The sequence below is a fragment of the Eptesicus fuscus genome, chromosome 14, assembly GCF_027574615.1.
Source record: "Eptesicus fuscus isolate TK198812 chromosome 14, DD_ASM_mEF_20220401, whole genome shotgun sequence".
NCBI lineage: Eukaryota > Metazoa > Chordata > Mammalia > Chiroptera > Vespertilionidae > Eptesicus > Eptesicus fuscus.
In genome coordinates this window covers 62,564,416-62,582,502 of record NC_072486.1, presented here as the reverse complement: position 1 = coordinate 62,582,502, position 18,087 = coordinate 62,564,416, and the positions used below count along the sequence as shown (strand labels likewise).

Here is an 18,087-nt window from a genome sequence, read left to right as displayed (position 1 = left end):
ATTCTGCGATATCATGAAACAAGACAACATTTCATGGGAACATTATATTGTACTTTATATTACTTTTCTATCTAGAAGTTGAACCTTTTTGGTATTATCTCATTTATTCATAAGACTTTTTTTGTTTTAGTTAGAGGAAAGGGAGAGAGGGGCTCTGTTATACACCCTATTTTACAGTTGGATAAATTGAAAACTGATCACATAACTAATTAGAGGTGAAGCAAGAGCTAAGGTCTCAGGCCTGTACTTCAGTAGGTTATTGCCTTGGTGATTGCTCATTCATTTTAAGTCATGACTCTGGGCTTCAGAATGTGCTAACAAGAACAAACACTTTAGAAACTTTTCAAGTGTGTGTATACATATGTGTTGGATTTCTCCATTTTTCCCCAGGAAAATGTTTAAGACTATCTCAGCTATTTTCATGAATGTGGTACTTTAAATATAGTGGCGGAAATGAGTATGGATTTAAAAAATGAATGTCACACTAGTTCAGGAATAATCTTTCCACTGTGCTTGCAGAAGTAACACTCAGTCTGGGCCTGTCAGCCATTTTGCATTCACATACTTTTACAATCTAGGCAACTGGTATTTTTCTTTCTTACCTGATAACAGATCTATATCAAGGGCTCTTTGAAAACAAATTCATTTTGGCTCAAAAAACAACAACAAAAAACCCACATTGGTTGAACTAACTACAACCAATTAACTAACTATTGTTAAGAAAATAGAATACTGGTTTTTGGGTGTGCTTTTTCTCATTTTAGAATAGGAAAGTGGTATAAATAAACTTTTTTCTTTGAGTTGGAAGTAAACAACTCAAGTTAAAAATTAGTGTGCTTCTCTTAAGGGGAAATTTTGGGGTTTTGTCGTAGTTGTTTGTTTTTCTCCCCCCACCCCCCCCCCCACCCCCCGACTCACCTTTAGGAGCTGAAAGAGACATAGGAGAGGAGAGCCATTCAGGACTCCAGCCTCAACCTTTTCAATCACTACCAGCCCAACCACCTGCTGCTTAGGTAGATTAGTAAATGGCAGAGATAGAAAAAAAAACTGTTAAATAATATTGTATGTATGTTATTCCTTTCCCATTCAAAATCCTAAAGCTGAATAAGGACCCTTGAAGTGTTATGTGTGCTACTGCATTTAAAGTATGTGTAAAACCTGGTAATATCAGGTATCATCTATTGAGTGCTTTACACCAAGCATTGCACTAAACATTTTACTTACATTATCTTATTTCATCTTCTTAATAACTTGACTTTGAAAAGCCATTTCTGCCTATTGTACAGTCTGCTTCATAGTACATATTATAACCACAAGGAAAGAAAAACTAAATGATTACTTTTATAATTAGTTATTTCATGAAAACTCAATGAAGGTAAAGACAGCCTATATCTGTCCTTATCCCCAGCACTTAGAATGTGCCTGATACATAGCAGATATGCAATAAAATTTTGTTGAATTTTTGTGTGTATTTGAATGTGTGAATGACTGAATACATGAATGGATTATCAACCCTATTAAATAAGTTTTAGTACCATCTCTACTTTATTCACCTGGAAACAGGAACTGAGACTTCAACTGAAGTCTGTCTGACTCCAGAACACATAACCACTGTATTTAAATGGCCATTGGGGACATAAAAATCATCATGGCTCTGGGAAAAGGTTTGAAATTTCTGTGTTCTGAATGTAAACACTTTCTTCAAAAGCAATTATCCTATAAATTGGATCAGGGTTAGGGATGGCTGTTATTTTCTTCTCTCGGGTGGTAGAAGCATGGTTCCCTCAGCTTCTAACTCATAAGCTATTTCTGAGTATTGATTAGTGAAACAGATGACTGCCCAGGAAGCTGTTTCTGGGCTCTGTTGCCAAAGGTACTTTGAGCTCTCACTCACCCTAGGAGGGAGAACCACAGACTTTTTGTACAGATTAGCTCCTTTCGAGAACAAAAGTCTCTTTGGGGATTTATTAATTTCCTCCCCTCCCCTGGTGACTGTGACTCAGGCTCATTCTTGTTGCCTCGTGTTAGGACTTTGCTCTACGGCTGTTTTCCAACCCCAAGAGAGACAGAGGCCCCTGCTGCCGAAACATTTTGTAGTGCCATGCCTGATTAACTGGGCAAGGTCAGACTTGCCTTTTACAGCCCTCCCAGAGATAGACTGTTGGCTAAGAAATCCCAAAAATGTCTTAATTCTCTGGATATAAGTAGATCAGAGTACTAGAGACCTTAGGGGCTATGAGATTTTGCAGGTTTCTCCCCTTAAAAGTGATAGAAGTACTTCTTATCTCATTGGAAAATATATAGACAGTACTTTATGTTCCCCAACCTTCCTCCCCCAAAACCTTGATGACTCCTTAGGAAGAAACTATCCACAGAATCTGAAACATAAATCAAGGAAGGAAACTGATTCAAATCATCCAGCAAACAACCAGTAACTACAGAATTAAATGAAGACTAGAAAGACCTCAGTTAATCATGGTAATAGCAGCAGCAGCTGCTGCTGCCTATTAGCCACAATCAAAAGTCTTATACCTTTCACCTTCTAGTGTGTATTGCTAAATGGGTTTGTCATGAGAGCATTTTATTATACCAAGAGGATTTATCATTTCTCTGGGATTCCAAAATGCCTAATGCAGGACCAACAGAGGCCAGCAATAAGGGAGAGCAGGCTGAATACTTCATTGTCAATGTCTAATTGGGTCTGCAGGCATAGTTCAGCCTCATCAGAGCCAGTCTTGAAAAAGAAAGCTTTGTTATGGCAGACAAACACTTTTTGTGTGGTTCTTAATTACTTTCCCATGGGTTCCTTGTTTTCTAGGTCTTATCTATTTAGTTATTGTACTAAAACACAAATTACATCAGGCATTTAAGCAGCAGACCAAGAAAGGTAGCTAGAATCCCAGAAACCCCTAGGTTCATGACCGTGATCTTGCATTTAGAACTTTAACCTATTGCTACCATGGTGTAATCTCTCTATTTTTGCATATCCAAAGACCTCTGCATGTTCTGAAAATAAAGTCATCCCTAGATTCCAAGTTAATGCTATCCAAGGGCAATGTCTTGGGCAACCTCTCTCGGCTTCCTCTTTCTGACCTCTGGGTAGCACTTTCCATAGAAGATGATGGGGACAGCTCCACAGTGCCATTTAGGTGCTTACCAGATGTGTACATGTGTGTAGTGCTGGATGACCAGAGGAGCCTCAGTTCCCTCCATGGTTTGGAGTTTTAAAGGAAGCCATTTTTCCCCCTGAGGGTTTTTTATTCTGTCCTTTCAGCGGCATCATATACAGATAGCTCTGATGATGAGACATCTCCCAGGGACAAGCAGCAAAAGAACTCTAAGGGAAGCAGTGACTTCTGTGTCAAGAACATCAAACAGGCAGAGTTTGGACGAAGAGAAATTGAAATTGCTGAACAAGGTAAAGAAAGAAAGCACCTTTTCCTCTCAAGCTGCCTGTATCCTTTTGTCCATAGTAATCACTTTTCTGGTCCTGCGGCCTAGTAGCTTATGAAATTTCATTGTGATGTGGAAGACTACTTGTAACAAAAAAATAATCGGAGCTCAGAAAACATTGTGGGGAGGGAGTAAACTCTGGCAGGTCTACAAGGAACTCCTCTACAAGGAAAAGGGAGAGGGACTAGATAAAGAGGCCTGGGATATAGGAAATCAGAGCACTGGAGCATTTGCCTTTAAAGCCCCTTATGAAAGAAAGGTCAGATTTATTATCTTGATCCCTTAAAAAACCTAATCTGACAGGGAACTTCATCAGGGGAAGGATCTTAAGAGAATAAAATTTTCTCTTTATTCTTTCTTTCTCATTCCCTCCTCTCTAATATTGCTGTGTATATATTGGGCCTTTTCAGAAATGCCGGCCCTGATGGCTTTGAGGAAGAGAGCTCAAGGAGAAAAACCTTTGGCTGGAGCCAAAATTGTGGGCTGCACACACATCACTGCTCAGACTGCCGTAAGTCTTTTTCCTTTCTCCACTTAACAATTTATATATACTAGAGGCCCAGTGCATGAAATTCATGCACAGGTAGGGTCCCTAGACCTGGCCAACGATCAGGGCCGATCTCTGGGGTGACTGGCAGGGCAATTGGGGGGTGCCCCTGCTGGCACCCGCCTTGGCTGGCCTGGAGCCTGCGGTCTGGGGGCAGCTCCTGCATTGAACGTCTGCCCCCTGGTGGTCAGTGCGCATCATAGTGATCAGTCATTCTGCCATTCAGTCGATTTGCATATAAGGCTTTTATTATATAGGATTTATAGGATAAAAGCCTAAGCGACCATTCAACCGACACACTAACCACCAGGGGACAGACACTCCAACACATAGGTTAGCTTGCTGCTGGGGCCCTGTTGGCCTGAATCTGGTTCACCCACACCCCAGACCCAGAGAGGAGGGAGGAGGGAGCCTGATTCCTCACGGAATCAGCCGTGGGTTAGCTTGCTGCTGGGGCCCTGTCGGCCCCAAATCTGGTTTGCCCGCACCATATTCCCTTTCAATGTGCACGAATCCATGCACCGGGCCACTAGTGGTTAATAATACCCCCAGCCATTAGGTGCTTGCAACTTGCCAAGCACTAGGTTAAGAGTTTAATAAGTATTAGTTCATTAATCCTCATAATGGCCATGTAAAGCAGGTACTCCTCGTTCCAATTTATAAACGAGGAAGTTGAGGCTCAGAGAGTTGAAGTAATTTGTCCAAGGTAATACAGCTAGTTCATTGAATTGTTCCAATGAACTAGCTGTGGCATGGCTTCTTGTTATAAAAGACTGTCTTGCACTTTCAAACTGGCCCTGCCCATTAATTGCCAATAGCACTACCCTCTCAATTATTGTGATAATCAAATATGCCCCACAGTTTCCCAAAGTTCCTCTGTTGAGAACCACTGATTAACCACCATCAAAGATGTAATAGATACTGAGTTGTTCACCATAATGAAATCACATAGGAAATTGGTGTATTGGAAAATGGTCTGGAATCTTTTATAGAATTTATAAGATCCAGGTCATTTAAAAACAAAACAAAACAACACACATATTTTTATTGATTTCAGAGAGGAAGGGACAGGGAGAGAGATAGAAACATCAATGATGAGAGAATCATTGATTGGCTGCCTCCTGCACATGCCCTATTGGGGATCAAGCCCGAAACCCAGGCATGTACCCTTGACCCAAATCCAACCTGGGACCTTTCAGTCCACAGGCTGATGCTCTATCCAGTGAGCCAAATAAGCTAGGGCAAGATTCAGTCATTTTTATGGCTAGATCAACTTTCAAAAAATTGTCTCCTGAAACAACATTTATTTGGCCACATTCCTCATTAAGAACAGCAGAGATTCCTCAAGACACAGACATCTGCTGTTAGCATCTTCCCTATGAAACTTTTCCTGGGTTACATGTTCTCTGAGGAAAAGAGTACTTTGGCAGCCCAAAATTAATATAATAAATTGAAAAGCTCTCTCTTTTTGGAGCTATAGACTAATGAATTTAGGCAGAAGCGCTCTTAGAACCTTTTTTGGGCTTCCCCAGGCAGGGACATGAGACTTCAATGTGGTGGCTTAAAATAGTAAGTGCTTCTGTACTGTCTCATGTTGCTAAATTATATCTAGGTTCTTTTTTACCTCCTGGCTCACTGAATATCACCACCCTTCACAGTTCCTTTCTATTTTTCCTGGAGTAATCAAAATCAGAGTAACAGGCTGTGGAATCTCAGAGGGAAGGCGGGGGAGGGTGGGTGGGTGGGTGGGAAGAGATCAACCACAGAACTTGTATGCATATATGCATACCCCATGGACACAGACAATAGAGTGGTGAAGGCCTAGGTGGGGGAGGGGAGGCTAGAAGAGGTCAATGGGGGTGGGAAGGGGGACATATGTAATACTTTCAACAATAAAGATTTTTTTTAAAAAAATCAGAGTAGTTAAAACCAGTTTACCAATTTTAACATTTTAATGTACCCTTCCCACATTTTTTATTTTTCCTTTAAAAATTAATTACAAAGGAATTTTGCTGTTTTATTTTTAGTCTCTATTTTTCTGATTACAAAAGTAATTATGTTTATTTTACAATATTCAAACATTATCACAATCTATAATGTAGAAAAATAATCTCTCTAGGAAAAAACAAAACAGTCTCCTATAATCCCATGCTTCAGAAATAACTATTATAGTTAACAGTTTCCTATCCATGTTTCTTTCTTGGATTATTTATATTTTTAGGTATGTTTCATAGTTCCTTCTAACCAGACTTCCTAGCTACTTCTTCTAAATGGTAATGATTTAAAGTTGGGTTTAAGCTCTGTCTTCCTCTCATTCCTACCTGCCTTCACTCCTGCTTGTGCCCTAATAGCCAGCAGTCTTGACTCAAAGTTCTTTGAATAGTTTTTATATTCTTGGTTCCAATGACTTTTATAGTTAATTAATTTATTTTATTATTATTATTTTTTTAATCCTCACTCGAAGATATTTTTCCATTGATTTTTAGAGAGAGTGGAAGAGAGAGGGTAAGACAGAGAGAAATATCGATGTGAGAGAAACACATCGATTGGTTGCCTCCTGCAGGAGCCCCGACCAGAGTCTGGGCCAGTGAGGATCCTGCAACCTAGGTATGTGCCCTTGACTGGAATCGAACCTGGGACCCTTTGATCCGTAGGCCAATGCTTTATCCACTGAGCCAAACCAGCTAGGACCATATAGTTAATTTATGTTGCTTTGTAGGTAAGTCTCTGTATCATTCTTTTGTTTGAAAAATTCAGAATTCCTAAGTTGTAGGAATTTAGAAATTCTTTAAGGTAAAAAATAAAACAAGAGGTGGAAAAATGGAATCAGATACTGAAAGATAGTATAGACTAGAAATTTAGAGATATGAGTAGTTCTGCTACTAACTTACTGTGTGGTCTTGGACAAATTATATGAGGGGGTTAGCCTACATTAGTGGAGTTGTTTACAAGTGTTTTTTTAGATTAAAGAATATTTTTATTAGAATTTTCATTTAGTATAGAAATATACTATAGCATAGGATTCTGAAGCATGGGATTATAGGGGGCTGTTTTTCTATATTATAGAAATATACTAAATATAAACTTTTAAAATGAAAATTAGCAGTACTCAGAGTTAACCACTGTCAGGAAATTTTAAAATAAGCTTTTTAACCAAAGCTTTATCATTGTTAAAATAGCTCTTAATTAAAGCAATAGGGTGATATACATACTACCTTCTTAAAAAGATTGCTATCTCTATTTTAAATATTAAAATAAATCAAGAGCAAATCAGTGGGTTAAATTTTTTAAAATATGTTTAAAATTTGAAATAAACATTTATAGAAAAGTTGCTCATCTCCTGCTTTCTCTTTAATATAGGTGCTCATGGAAACTCTGGGTGCTCTGGGAGCTCAGTGCAGATGGGCTGCCTGCAATATCTATTCCACTCTCAATGAAGTGGCTGCTGCTTTAGCAGAAAGTGGTAAGATCTTTGCTTACTCTCTGTGTCTTTGGCTAAAGTAAGTCTCCAAAAACTTCCATTATTTCAATATAAATCTTTAAGGAAGGTTGACATTAAAGGAGCTGTCTTGGTAGAAATGAATCCCAATTTTTGATGAGTTTGCTCTCTTTCTGGGCTTTTCTTATTAAATATGAACTAGATTTACCTGATAACTGGAATCCTTACCATTTCCCAACTACACTTTGATCTTTCTTGCTTCCATACAGAAGATATTTACAGTTGCAAATATCTCCTTAAGTCTAATAACCCTTTATTAGTTAACTAGAGGCCCGGTGCACAAAATTCGTGCATGGGGGACGGGTGGTGATGTCCCTCAGCCCAGCCTGCACCCTCTCCAATCTGGGACCCTTCGAAGGATGCCTGACTGCCCTCTCACAATCCAGGACTGCTGGCTCCCAACCACTCACCTGCCTGCCTGCCTGATTGTCTCTAACTGCTTCTGTCTGCCAGCCTGATTGACGCCTAACTGCTCCCCTGCTGGCCCGATTGCCCCTAACTGCTCTCCCCTGCCGGCCTTGTCGCCCCCAACTGCCCTCCCCTGCGGCCTGGTCACCCCTAACTGCCCTCCCCTTACGGCCTGGTCGCCCCTAACTGCCCTCCCCTGCTGGCCTGCTCCCCCCAACTGCCCTCCCCTGCAGGCCTGGGTCCCCCCAACTGCCCTCCCCTGCCAGCCATCTTTGACCACTTGGGGGTGGCCATCTTTGACCACATGGGGGCGGCCATCTTATGTGTTGGAGTGATGGTCAATTTGCATATCACCCTTTTATTAGATAGGATGCTTTGCCTTGACTTGCTAATTATTAAAGTACCACTCTAAGGTAATATGGATTAGAAAAGGCAATGCTTCAGCCATAGTTTTGTGGTCCTGTTGGTTTTTCAGCAGCTTGCTCTGATTTAATTTTGGTGCTTCAGCTTCAGCATTTGACCTGAAAGATTAATATTTGATCACAAGAGCCACTGGCACTTGAAGGACAAAAGAAATAGAGAAGTTGGACTTTGCTAGTTTTTTCTCCTCACTCCCTGGCAGCACAACACTGATCAGGGAACCAAACCCTTGCTTCAGAGCTCTTGAGAAATGAGGAGAAAGCTGGTTAGTGCATGCATGTCTCTCCTTTTGCTAGCACTTTCAGCATTTCATTTGTTTCTTCATTTACATTATTCATTCATAAAATTTTTATTTGTGTAAAATATATGTAGAAAAAATATACAAATATTAAATATATAGCCCAATGAATTGTACATGCAGTCTTTTTTTTTTTTTCAACAAATACTTATTATGCCTTCTATAAGAGATATTAAGGACAAATGAGTCAATGTTTTTGCCCTCAGAATCTTATATTTTCCTTGAGGAGAAAAGACACATTTGTAGGTAATGATAGTACAAGAGCATAGATGATAAATGCCACAACAGATCACAAACCCAAATTCAGCACTCAAACGGGGTTTATAAAAGTTCCGATTCCACGAGTTCACTTCCAGCTGAGTTAATCAGGCTTCATTGGGAACATGACACTTAACTGGGCCATGAAGTGTGATAAATAATAAACGTTTTAACAGATGGAGAAAAGTGTAAGGTTTTTCCTGATGGAGGATGGGATGACTAAAGTATGGAAGTAAGAAAAATCAAAGTGTGGTTGGGAAATGGTGAGAATTCCAGTTGGACTGGATCAACAAGTACTGGTTTCTAGTTTCTCCTTTTTTCCCTTTAGTCTCCATCATACTGTTGTCTCTTTTGTTTATCCTCTTTGGTCTAATGAGCAAAATGACCACCAAAGGAGTAGATTAGGAACTGAAGTCAATACTAATCAGTGAAGAAAGTCAATCAAAGGAGTATAGTACAGAAGAATGAGAGAGTTCGTAATTGAGGAAAACCAGCATCACCTTGCCAGAATTTAGGGTCAGCCCCTGTTTTTAGGTTTTAATGATTTATCTTTGTTCCTTTTTCTCAGGATTTCCTGTCTTTGCCTGGAAAGGAGAGTCAGAAGATGACTTTTGGTGGTGCATTGATAGATGTGTGAATGTGGAGGGCTGGCAGCCAAACATGGTGGGTTAGATTTCAGCTAACACAATTCTATAGGGGGGAGGGAAGGAGAGTTAGAGAGGGAGGCTCTGGGTTAGGAGAGGGTTTCCCAACAGGAAAAAAAGGAAAAGGACTCCTTTTCTATCTGATGTACCTGGGCTTCCAACAGAACTAGATACTTATGCTCAGGGCACCCCAAGAATATTGAATCTCTTTATAGCCTCAATGTACTGTAATTGTATTAATCTTAGAATCATTCATATTCACTACAACAATAAAATACTGCTCAGCAGCCCTGGCCAGGTGGCTCAAGTGATTGAACATTGCCCCATGTACCAAAAGTCTGCAAGTTTGATTCCAGGTCAGGGCACATGTGGGAGGCAACTAATTGATGTTTCTCTCTGTTTCTCTCTCTCTCTCTCTTCTTCTCTCTCTAAACTCAATAAAAAACAAAACAAAAAACACATCCTTGGGTGAGGATTTAAAAAACAAAGGTTTTTGGCTCAATAGATAGGGTGTCGGCCTGCAGACTGAAGGGTCCCAGGTTCGATTCCACTCAAGGGCACATGCTCAGGTTGCCGGCTCGATCCCCATTAGGGGGCGTGCAGGGGGCAGCTGATCAGTGATTCTCATCATTGATGTTTCTCTCTATATCTTCTCCCTTCCTCTCTCTGAAATCAATAAAAATATTAAAAAAACAAAAAACAAATACTGCTCAGCATTCATACAAGGCTAGTTAAAAAGTAAGATTGATGAGTTACCATTTTCTACCACCTCTTTCTACCATCCCCTAACAACAATAATCTAAACATACACACTCTCTCACACACACCCCTCCTGTGGTACCTAGCTTTATCTCTAGAATTATATACTAGATTTATAGTAAACATGAAGGATTTCCAACTTCAAATTTTTTGCTTTATTCATTCTACACTGAGGAAGATAACTAGATATGTAAAGTTTTAGGTTTTTTATTTTTGCTTTTTAAAATTTTCGTTTCATTTTTTAAAAGATCAAATTCTTGCCCTGGCCAGTTTGGCTCAGTGGATAGAGCGTCGGCCTGCGGACTGAAAGGTCCCAGGTTCGATTCCAGTCAAGGGCATGTACCTTGGTTGCGGGCACATCCCCAGTAGGGGGTGTGCAGGAGGCAGCTAATTGATGTTTCTCTCTCATCGATGTTTCTAACTCTCTCTCCCTCTCCCTTCCTCTCTGTGAAAAATCAATAAAATACATTAAAAAAAATAAAAGATCAAATTCTTGAAGGTTGATAGCATATTAGATTTGCAAAGAAAGGAAAAAACTGCACAAAGTATGAGGCACTCCTACTTTACAAACATTTCTGCATATGAGTGAGAAGAGAAATTAAGTAATCAACTGAAAAAAGAATCCTTGAAGCTGTAGTCCAACTCTTGCTTGCTGCAAAATGCTGCAGAGCAGGCCTCACCTGTTTCACAGCAGAAAAAAGCAGCCTATCTTTTTGGATTCTGTGATTCAGATCATAGTGCACCAAGTGCTGGTTTGAGGAAGCTGCGTTAAAGCCTTCATATCCTGAAAGGGAGGGAGGAGTCAGCTGTAAGTTGAGTCAGCTCATTCCAACAGTTATAGGAGGGAGTATGACTGACAGGCAATAAAGAAGATATGCCAGGGGATTTCTACTGGAAATATAATAGTAATTTTATAGTCATGAACACAAGGAGGACATGGGATTGTTCCCAGAAAGCTTGTATAGACTATAGAGCCAGCATGAACTGCTGAAAAGGATAATGAAGAGAGTAAGACAAGAATAAAAACAGTTGTCACCCCCAGAAAACAGGACCTATATCTCTTTGGATTCTGTCAAGATCTAATATTTTCCTTGCTTTCCAACCTCAGGAAGATTCCCTGGTGACAAGAATTTTCTGTAATAGAGTTACATGGTGAGAATGATGGGTTACATTCATTAAGTACATGTTAGAAATAGCATCTACCTGCCTGTGTTAGATATCTGTGTTAAAAGGGAAAAGTGGATGAGAATAGTGGAACTTAAGACATAGAGCTTCCAATTGCTCGGTCTTTTTGTTTGTTTGTTTTTGGTGTGTGTGTTTTTCAGAAAGGAAGGGAGAGGGAGAGAGAGATAGAAACATCAGTGAGGAGAATCATTGATTAGCTGCCTCCTGCATGCCCCCACTGGGGATCAAGCCCACAACCTGAGCATATGCCCCCGACTGGAATTGAACCCTGGACCCATTAGTCCGCAGGCTGACACTCTAGCCACTGAGCCAAACCAGTTAGGGTGGTCAGTCTTTTTTTGTCTCTGATCTTTTGTGTGGTTAGGAAAACAGAAGCTGTACAGGAAAACTCCGTGAGGGATTTCAAACATGCGGAAAGGGCAAGAGAAACTTAGAGGAGCCTTTCTGTTCCTTAGAGCATCTGTTCTGAGGTTTCTACTGGGAGAAAATGGAGCACAAACTTATAATATGGAGCAAGTGCAGCATTTTAGTGAGAGCTCTGTCTTGGATCCCTGCTCTCAAGTAAGGTTTAGTTGAGTCAGAGAAAATAGATCAATAGCAAGAGCAAAAGCAAAAAAGAGATCATGTGGTAGACACGAGGTTGGGGATTTTGTGTGCCCAGAGGTCCAGGATGGCATTTTTGGCAATTGCAGTGGAGTTGATAATTGATGAACTGCAAAATGGGTGCATGCCAGTAGAGGGCAACTAGTTCTGTGGGACTTTCCAGGAGGATAGGTATAACAATTTGAAAACGTCCTGCCAAGCATTTCTAACAGCTAAGCGAAGGGCTGAAATGCCACAGCCTGGTGCCTGATAGTATGCTAAGTTGATCTTTCTTTAGCTTATTTATAATTCAAAAACTTTTCCTCTGTGATGAAAGCCCCAGAGGCACAGCATTGTGTTTCTCTTTAATCCCAACCTGAAATGGTGATGAGCTGTTCAGAGGCCTGCTTGCACACCTACGTGCTGCACAGTTCCCTAGTTACTTTTCATTTGTTTATAGAGAGTGTGAGATTGGGCTAAGCAAAACCTCACAGAACTGCCCAATATTTTGGGTCGGAGAGTGCCTGTACTTTGGGAGAAGTAAAGGATTAATGAATAAAGTTTTATGAGCCATTGTTCTGGGAGGAAGACTAATTATCTGACTCTATTTAAACCAAGCTTTGACTGATTATCTTTAAAGTACTAAATGTAATTAATAGAAATATTCTCATCAAATTTAGGCTTTCTGAATATTTACAGTACATTCAAGAACTAGTGGGTCAGGCCCTGGCCAGGTAGATCAGTTGGTTAGAGCATCTTCCCGATACACCAAGGTTGTGGGTTCGATCTCCAGTCAGGGCACATACAAGAAGCAACCAGTGAACACATACACAAATAGAACAACAAACCTATGTTTCTCTCTATCTCCCCCTTCCTCTCTCTCTAAAATCAATAAATAAAACATTAAAAAATAAGAAGTAACGATTTAGATAACCACTTGAGTTATTAGTCCATAAGAAAATCCTCATTGTGTTGCTGTGTATTTTGCTTTATTAGATGAAAGGTCATTTGGCTATGAAAATTACAGTTGGTTTTTCATCCCTCATTGTCTTTTACTACAGTCTAATGACTGTTTTGGTCATCATTCTGGCTTTAAGTTACTTTACATAACCATGTGGGAAATTTGAAATATCTGTAAATGGACAATTGGAAATTGGGATACAAGACCCAGAGAAGCACTAGGAACATAGAGCCTTCAGCAAAATGAATGACATTATTGATGCTTATTATTGCAGATCTTGGATGATGGAGGGGATCTAACTCACTGGATTTATAAGAAGTATCCCAACATGTTTAAGAAGATCAAGGGCATAGTAGAGGAGAGTGTAACTGGAGTTCATAGGTAAGATTTGGCATGGACATAGCTGGTTTTATGCAGCCTAGACATACATTCTTGTAATCACATACCTGTAGAATACATTAGGTTAAAAACTGGAACCCACTATGAGGTAATGAGATTGAGTCTGCACACTTGTTTTTTTGAATTAACAACACAAATAACAAACCTAATATAGTGAGGCAGGGATGAGTAGGGAACAAATGTGGTCCTCATGTTTTCTAGTCATAGTAATACAATGACTGCTTATCTTTTTTTGGATGAATTCATTTATGCAATAGATATTTATTGAACTCTACAGTGAACCAGGAACAGAAATAGAAAATTTCATTTCTATTTACTCCTGCAAGGAGCCTATAGGACTCGGCCATCACTTTCTCATTTCATCTGTCATCCAACTGTCATTTCTTGTCTTCTGGAGACTGAGGTTCCACCTGATAGGAAGACTAAGAATATCCCAGATGTGGTTTCAGGTCATAAAATAGAACTGTGCTAGGGATCTAGCACTAGGCAGAAGAGACAAAAACCTGGGCCTTGATACATTCTTACATATAGAGCAAGGATTTGAGGTCCTTTTTCTCAAATGAGCAATAATTTCCTGAGTAAAATTGAAATCATTTCTATTTGCTATTATTCACCCAGAAAGAACTGAAAGTATGAAAATAAAAGCTTTAGGGAAGTAAATTCTGAATAACCATCATCACTGCTTCAAAATTCTGTGATCTTTTTGAACATACAAAAAACTATAGGCTAACCGTATTTTCATCTTCTTAGAAAGAGATGAATTTTGAGTAAAACACCTGGTTCTGATACTTAGTCGAATCAGTTTAAATAAAACTCCTACATATAGATATGCATACTTATAGATATGTATATTGAGATTATAAAATTGAGACTGTTTGGAAGTTAAAATTATTGCATTAGAGTAGTGGGACTAAAATAGTACTTAAAGTTAATTTTTTATAATTAAAAAGGTGAATAATATTAATAAGCAATTTTAAAATTTATATTTTAATTCTTATAATGTAGAGGTTGGTTAGAGATTTTCCCCACATGCCTTCTGACTAAGATCTTTATTCTAAGCTATATAGACTTTAGAAAGATATTCTTTATTTCTTTCTATATACCTAATAGGATAAACTACTCATGTCTCACGCTGTCATGCCTACCTAGTCAACATATTTCTGGAACTGGATATGAACTGACAGAAGATTGCAGTATCTCATTGTTTCATGTTCTTTTTTATTCCCCTCGTCCTCAGGCTGTACCAGCTATCCAAAGCTGGGAAGCTGTGTGTTCCAGCCATGAATGTGAATGACTCAGTCACCAAACAAAAATTTGACAACCTCTACTGTTGCCGTGAATCTATTCTTGATGGGTAATTCTTTATTATCTTTGTGATGTGCTTGAGTTGTTGAAGTGAGGTCCTCAGTGTTTTAGGTTTGAAAGTTATTCATGTAGCACCTCTGAATCTATCATCACATCACACTCAGATTTTATAACCCAGAGCTACCATTGCTATGACTATTAGAAGCAAATCTATTTTATATAAAAGATCAGATTAGCCCCTGTCTATTGATGGCAGTTTTTAACTTGGTGACTCTAACAGGCCTGAGAGTAACAAAAAGTCATTGTAAACATGCAAGTATCTTTGATGGTTTGGAAAAGGTTCCTGATGTTTCTATTTTAGGTCATATTGCCAGTTCTTAAGCTCCAACTATCATATAATTCTCTTGCCATCTGGAAAGTTGTGGTGAGCAAAGAGTCAATTCTCAGAGGCATTTCTAGTTTTTCAAATCTGTAATGATTTCAAGTCTGACAAAATCTACTTAGATATATACCAAATACTCTGTTGTTCCAAAACCCAGTTTCTGTTTCCACACTTGTGCCCTGATATAACTTCATTCTTGCTGGGAAAACTCAGTAATTCCCTGTCTGAAACCATTAAGTTGTTTCCATCATATATAGGTTAATGGGAAAGTAAAGATAGGGCCAGTGGGTCACATTACCAACAAATCTGGACCCCAGGCAGTCTGCAACCCTACAGGCATTGGTGAAAGACCTTGGTTTGACTATTGCTTCTGTCATTTATTAACTGAAAGGCTTTGGACTAGTTACTTAATCTCTCTGAGCCTATTTCCCCATCTGTTAAACAGTAACAGTAAGACCAGCTTCATAAAGTTATTGTGAGGATTAAGTGAGATAATGTATGAATCCTGATATTCAATGTTAATTCCTTGCTCTTCTTTCTAGAACCCTGTACAGAATTTACTATACAGTAAATTCTAAGATTGAGTTAGATCTGAGGGGAAGCTTTTTACTTTGAAATCTTTTTGGGGGGTGGGGAGTGTTCAATGCAAATTTGAACTATTATTATTACTCCTTTGAGTCAATAGTATTATCAGACACATTGGACATTTAAATGAATTCTCAATCTATCAGTCTGTTTATAAACTGTCCCTAGTTCTGTCCACATTTAAGTGTTATTGTAATGTAAGTAGACTTGGGCCTGATAAAATTAATAATAATCTGGCTAAATACGCATTAAAATATTTATTCATCCACAGCTAAGTATCTTGTAGATTTTTTAATTCTCAAATCTATGAGCCTAAAATCTGTCTATACTGGGTTCAGTAAAAGATACATAAAGGTACTTACACTAGTTCATAGAAATGGAAGAGTCCCTTCTAAGCAGTGTTTACCTGGTGGGTAAGAAAGATTCTTTAATAGCAGATGTGTATGAGAGTGAAGTAAGATGCAAGCAGTAGAACAGAAATTAAGGTTAATGAAGAATTAGGAAACCAACTACCTGCCAGAAAACCTGCTGAGTAGTAAGAGCTCATTGGCATCTTCAGGTGATGAGAAACTTCCCAGTTGGGTCATGGGTAGTTGTCCCTCTCAGAGGAGTTGAGGGCAGGAGGAATTAAAGAAAAGGCAGTTATGCTCCAGGGAAGGCTGCAATGGAACAGAGAGGACATTCAGCCCAAAAGAGAGTTCATATGAGGAAAGGATTAGTGATTGAGCTTCTGTAGTTCTAAGAGCTGGTTACACACTGCACCATAAGCTATGTGGGAATGGCCCCACTGACTCCTAGAGGACACTTCGGTAATTGGTCTGCAATGCCAAAAAGCAGTGAAAAAAATTTTTCTGATGCTAAAATTGTGTTTATATTAAACCAAAAATGTCTGAAATACTCATTCCTCTTATAACATTTTCAGAGAAAAAGGAAAACAAAACACAGGAGGCAGGAAAGGGTATGGGGTGCCATCATGTGTCTTTTGACCAGGTCCCTGCAAGGAGCCCATAGGACTCGGCCATCACTTTCTCATTTCATCTGTCATCCAACTGTCATTTCTTGTCTTCTGGAGACTGAGGTTCCACCTGATAGGAAGACAAAGAATATCCCAGATGTGGTTTCAGGTCATAAAATAGATTGTATTCCAGGAACCCTTCTAGAGGATCCTGGGGCTAGAAGAATTAGAAGTAGGAGGCTTGACATGACTCATACACCACCAAAGAGGTTACTCCCAACTCCTTCCAAATCCCCGCCCCTCAAAAAGGACCTTCTTTGACTGAGGTCTTTTCTACCCCTTATCCTCGAACCTTAAGGCAAATGTGGGTCCCTAAGATGACAGGGACTAACTGGAATCCATCTAGGTCTGTCAGCTTATCATTTGCAGAGTAGCAGTACTGGTGAAGTTTCCTTCCTACCACACAGTCATTTGTAGTCAGGAAAGACTACACATAGTAGTTGGGAAGAGAGGCAGAAAGGCCTGAGGGTAGTCAAAGCAAAGGAAGCTCAGAAATATGATCTATTGATTTTCCTTGCTGTGTTAGCCCTTCCAGGACCATTCTCTGAAGCTCTGACTTTTGAATATGGTAGTCCAGCCAGACTAGACTTACTCTTTTCAAGAATTGCCTCTGCACTTAATATTTATTGAGTTGTATTTGGGTTTAGGGAGTTATACTGGTTCCTCTTGAGTGGAGCTGTCAAATCATCAGAAAGACAGGATTCCTACTTTGCCTTTGGGGCATTTATAGACTCTTCAACAGCAGAGGTTAACAGTTAGATCAGTGAGTAGAAAGACCCACAAATATTTGTAGTAGCTGTCTATCTCAGAATAGGCTGCTTTTAGTTGAAAACCTTCTTCTGCGTAGCCAAGGATTCCTAGAGAAGGGAGACTGATTGAACCTAAAAAGAAACCAGAAATGCTCCTACAAGTTCTTCCAAGAGACCCTGAAAACAGGAAGGACGTTTATTCTAGTTCGTAGAGAATCAGAGATGAAGTAGAACATGTCTGAGAAGGAATCCGCCCCAGAAAACTCACTATCTCATGTAGTCGGTGTTGGCGTGTTTCAAAGCTCCTCTCCATCTTGTCCATCACCCTCCCTGTTGAATTAATGTGGGACCTGTTGGCCATTATGATACTACTAAATGTAGTGCTGATCTATCAGTGTCTAATTCAATAAGCTAGCATGTTTTCATTAAGCCAGGTGTTCCAAATGTTGTATAATAAATTCAGGATGTCTCAAAAGAATGTATACACATTTTAACAGCTGATAACTCCATTGATGTTTCTTTCTTTTCAGACTTAACCCACTGGAATTAATAATTATTCAAAGTATGTATACATTTTTTGGGACACCCTGTGTATATTGCTTTTATGTTTAAAAGTTACTTTGTAGTCTATAGCTGTT

The 18,087-nt window shown here is 39.4% G+C and overlaps 1 protein-coding gene across 2 annotated transcripts in view; it reads left to right on the top strand.

The window, feature by feature from the left end:
• The window catches only part of AHCYL2 (adenosylhomocysteinase like 2), a 179,578-nt gene that overhangs the window by 141,762 nt on the left and 19,729 nt on the right, over positions 1-18,087 (top strand). For both annotated transcript variants that reach the window (XM_028129045.2, XM_008154024.3), the window contains exons 3-8: positions 3,275-3,418; positions 3,864-3,964; positions 7,361-7,463; positions 9,452-9,546; positions 13,289-13,395; positions 14,651-14,767. In XM_028129045.2, coding sequence (XP_027984846.1) covers positions 3,275-3,418; positions 3,864-3,964; positions 7,361-7,463; positions 9,452-9,546; positions 13,289-13,395; positions 14,651-14,767 — 667 coding nt within the window. The remainder of the gene's footprint in view (positions 1-3,274; positions 3,419-3,863; positions 3,965-7,360; positions 7,464-9,451; positions 9,547-13,288; positions 13,396-14,650; positions 14,768-18,087) is intronic.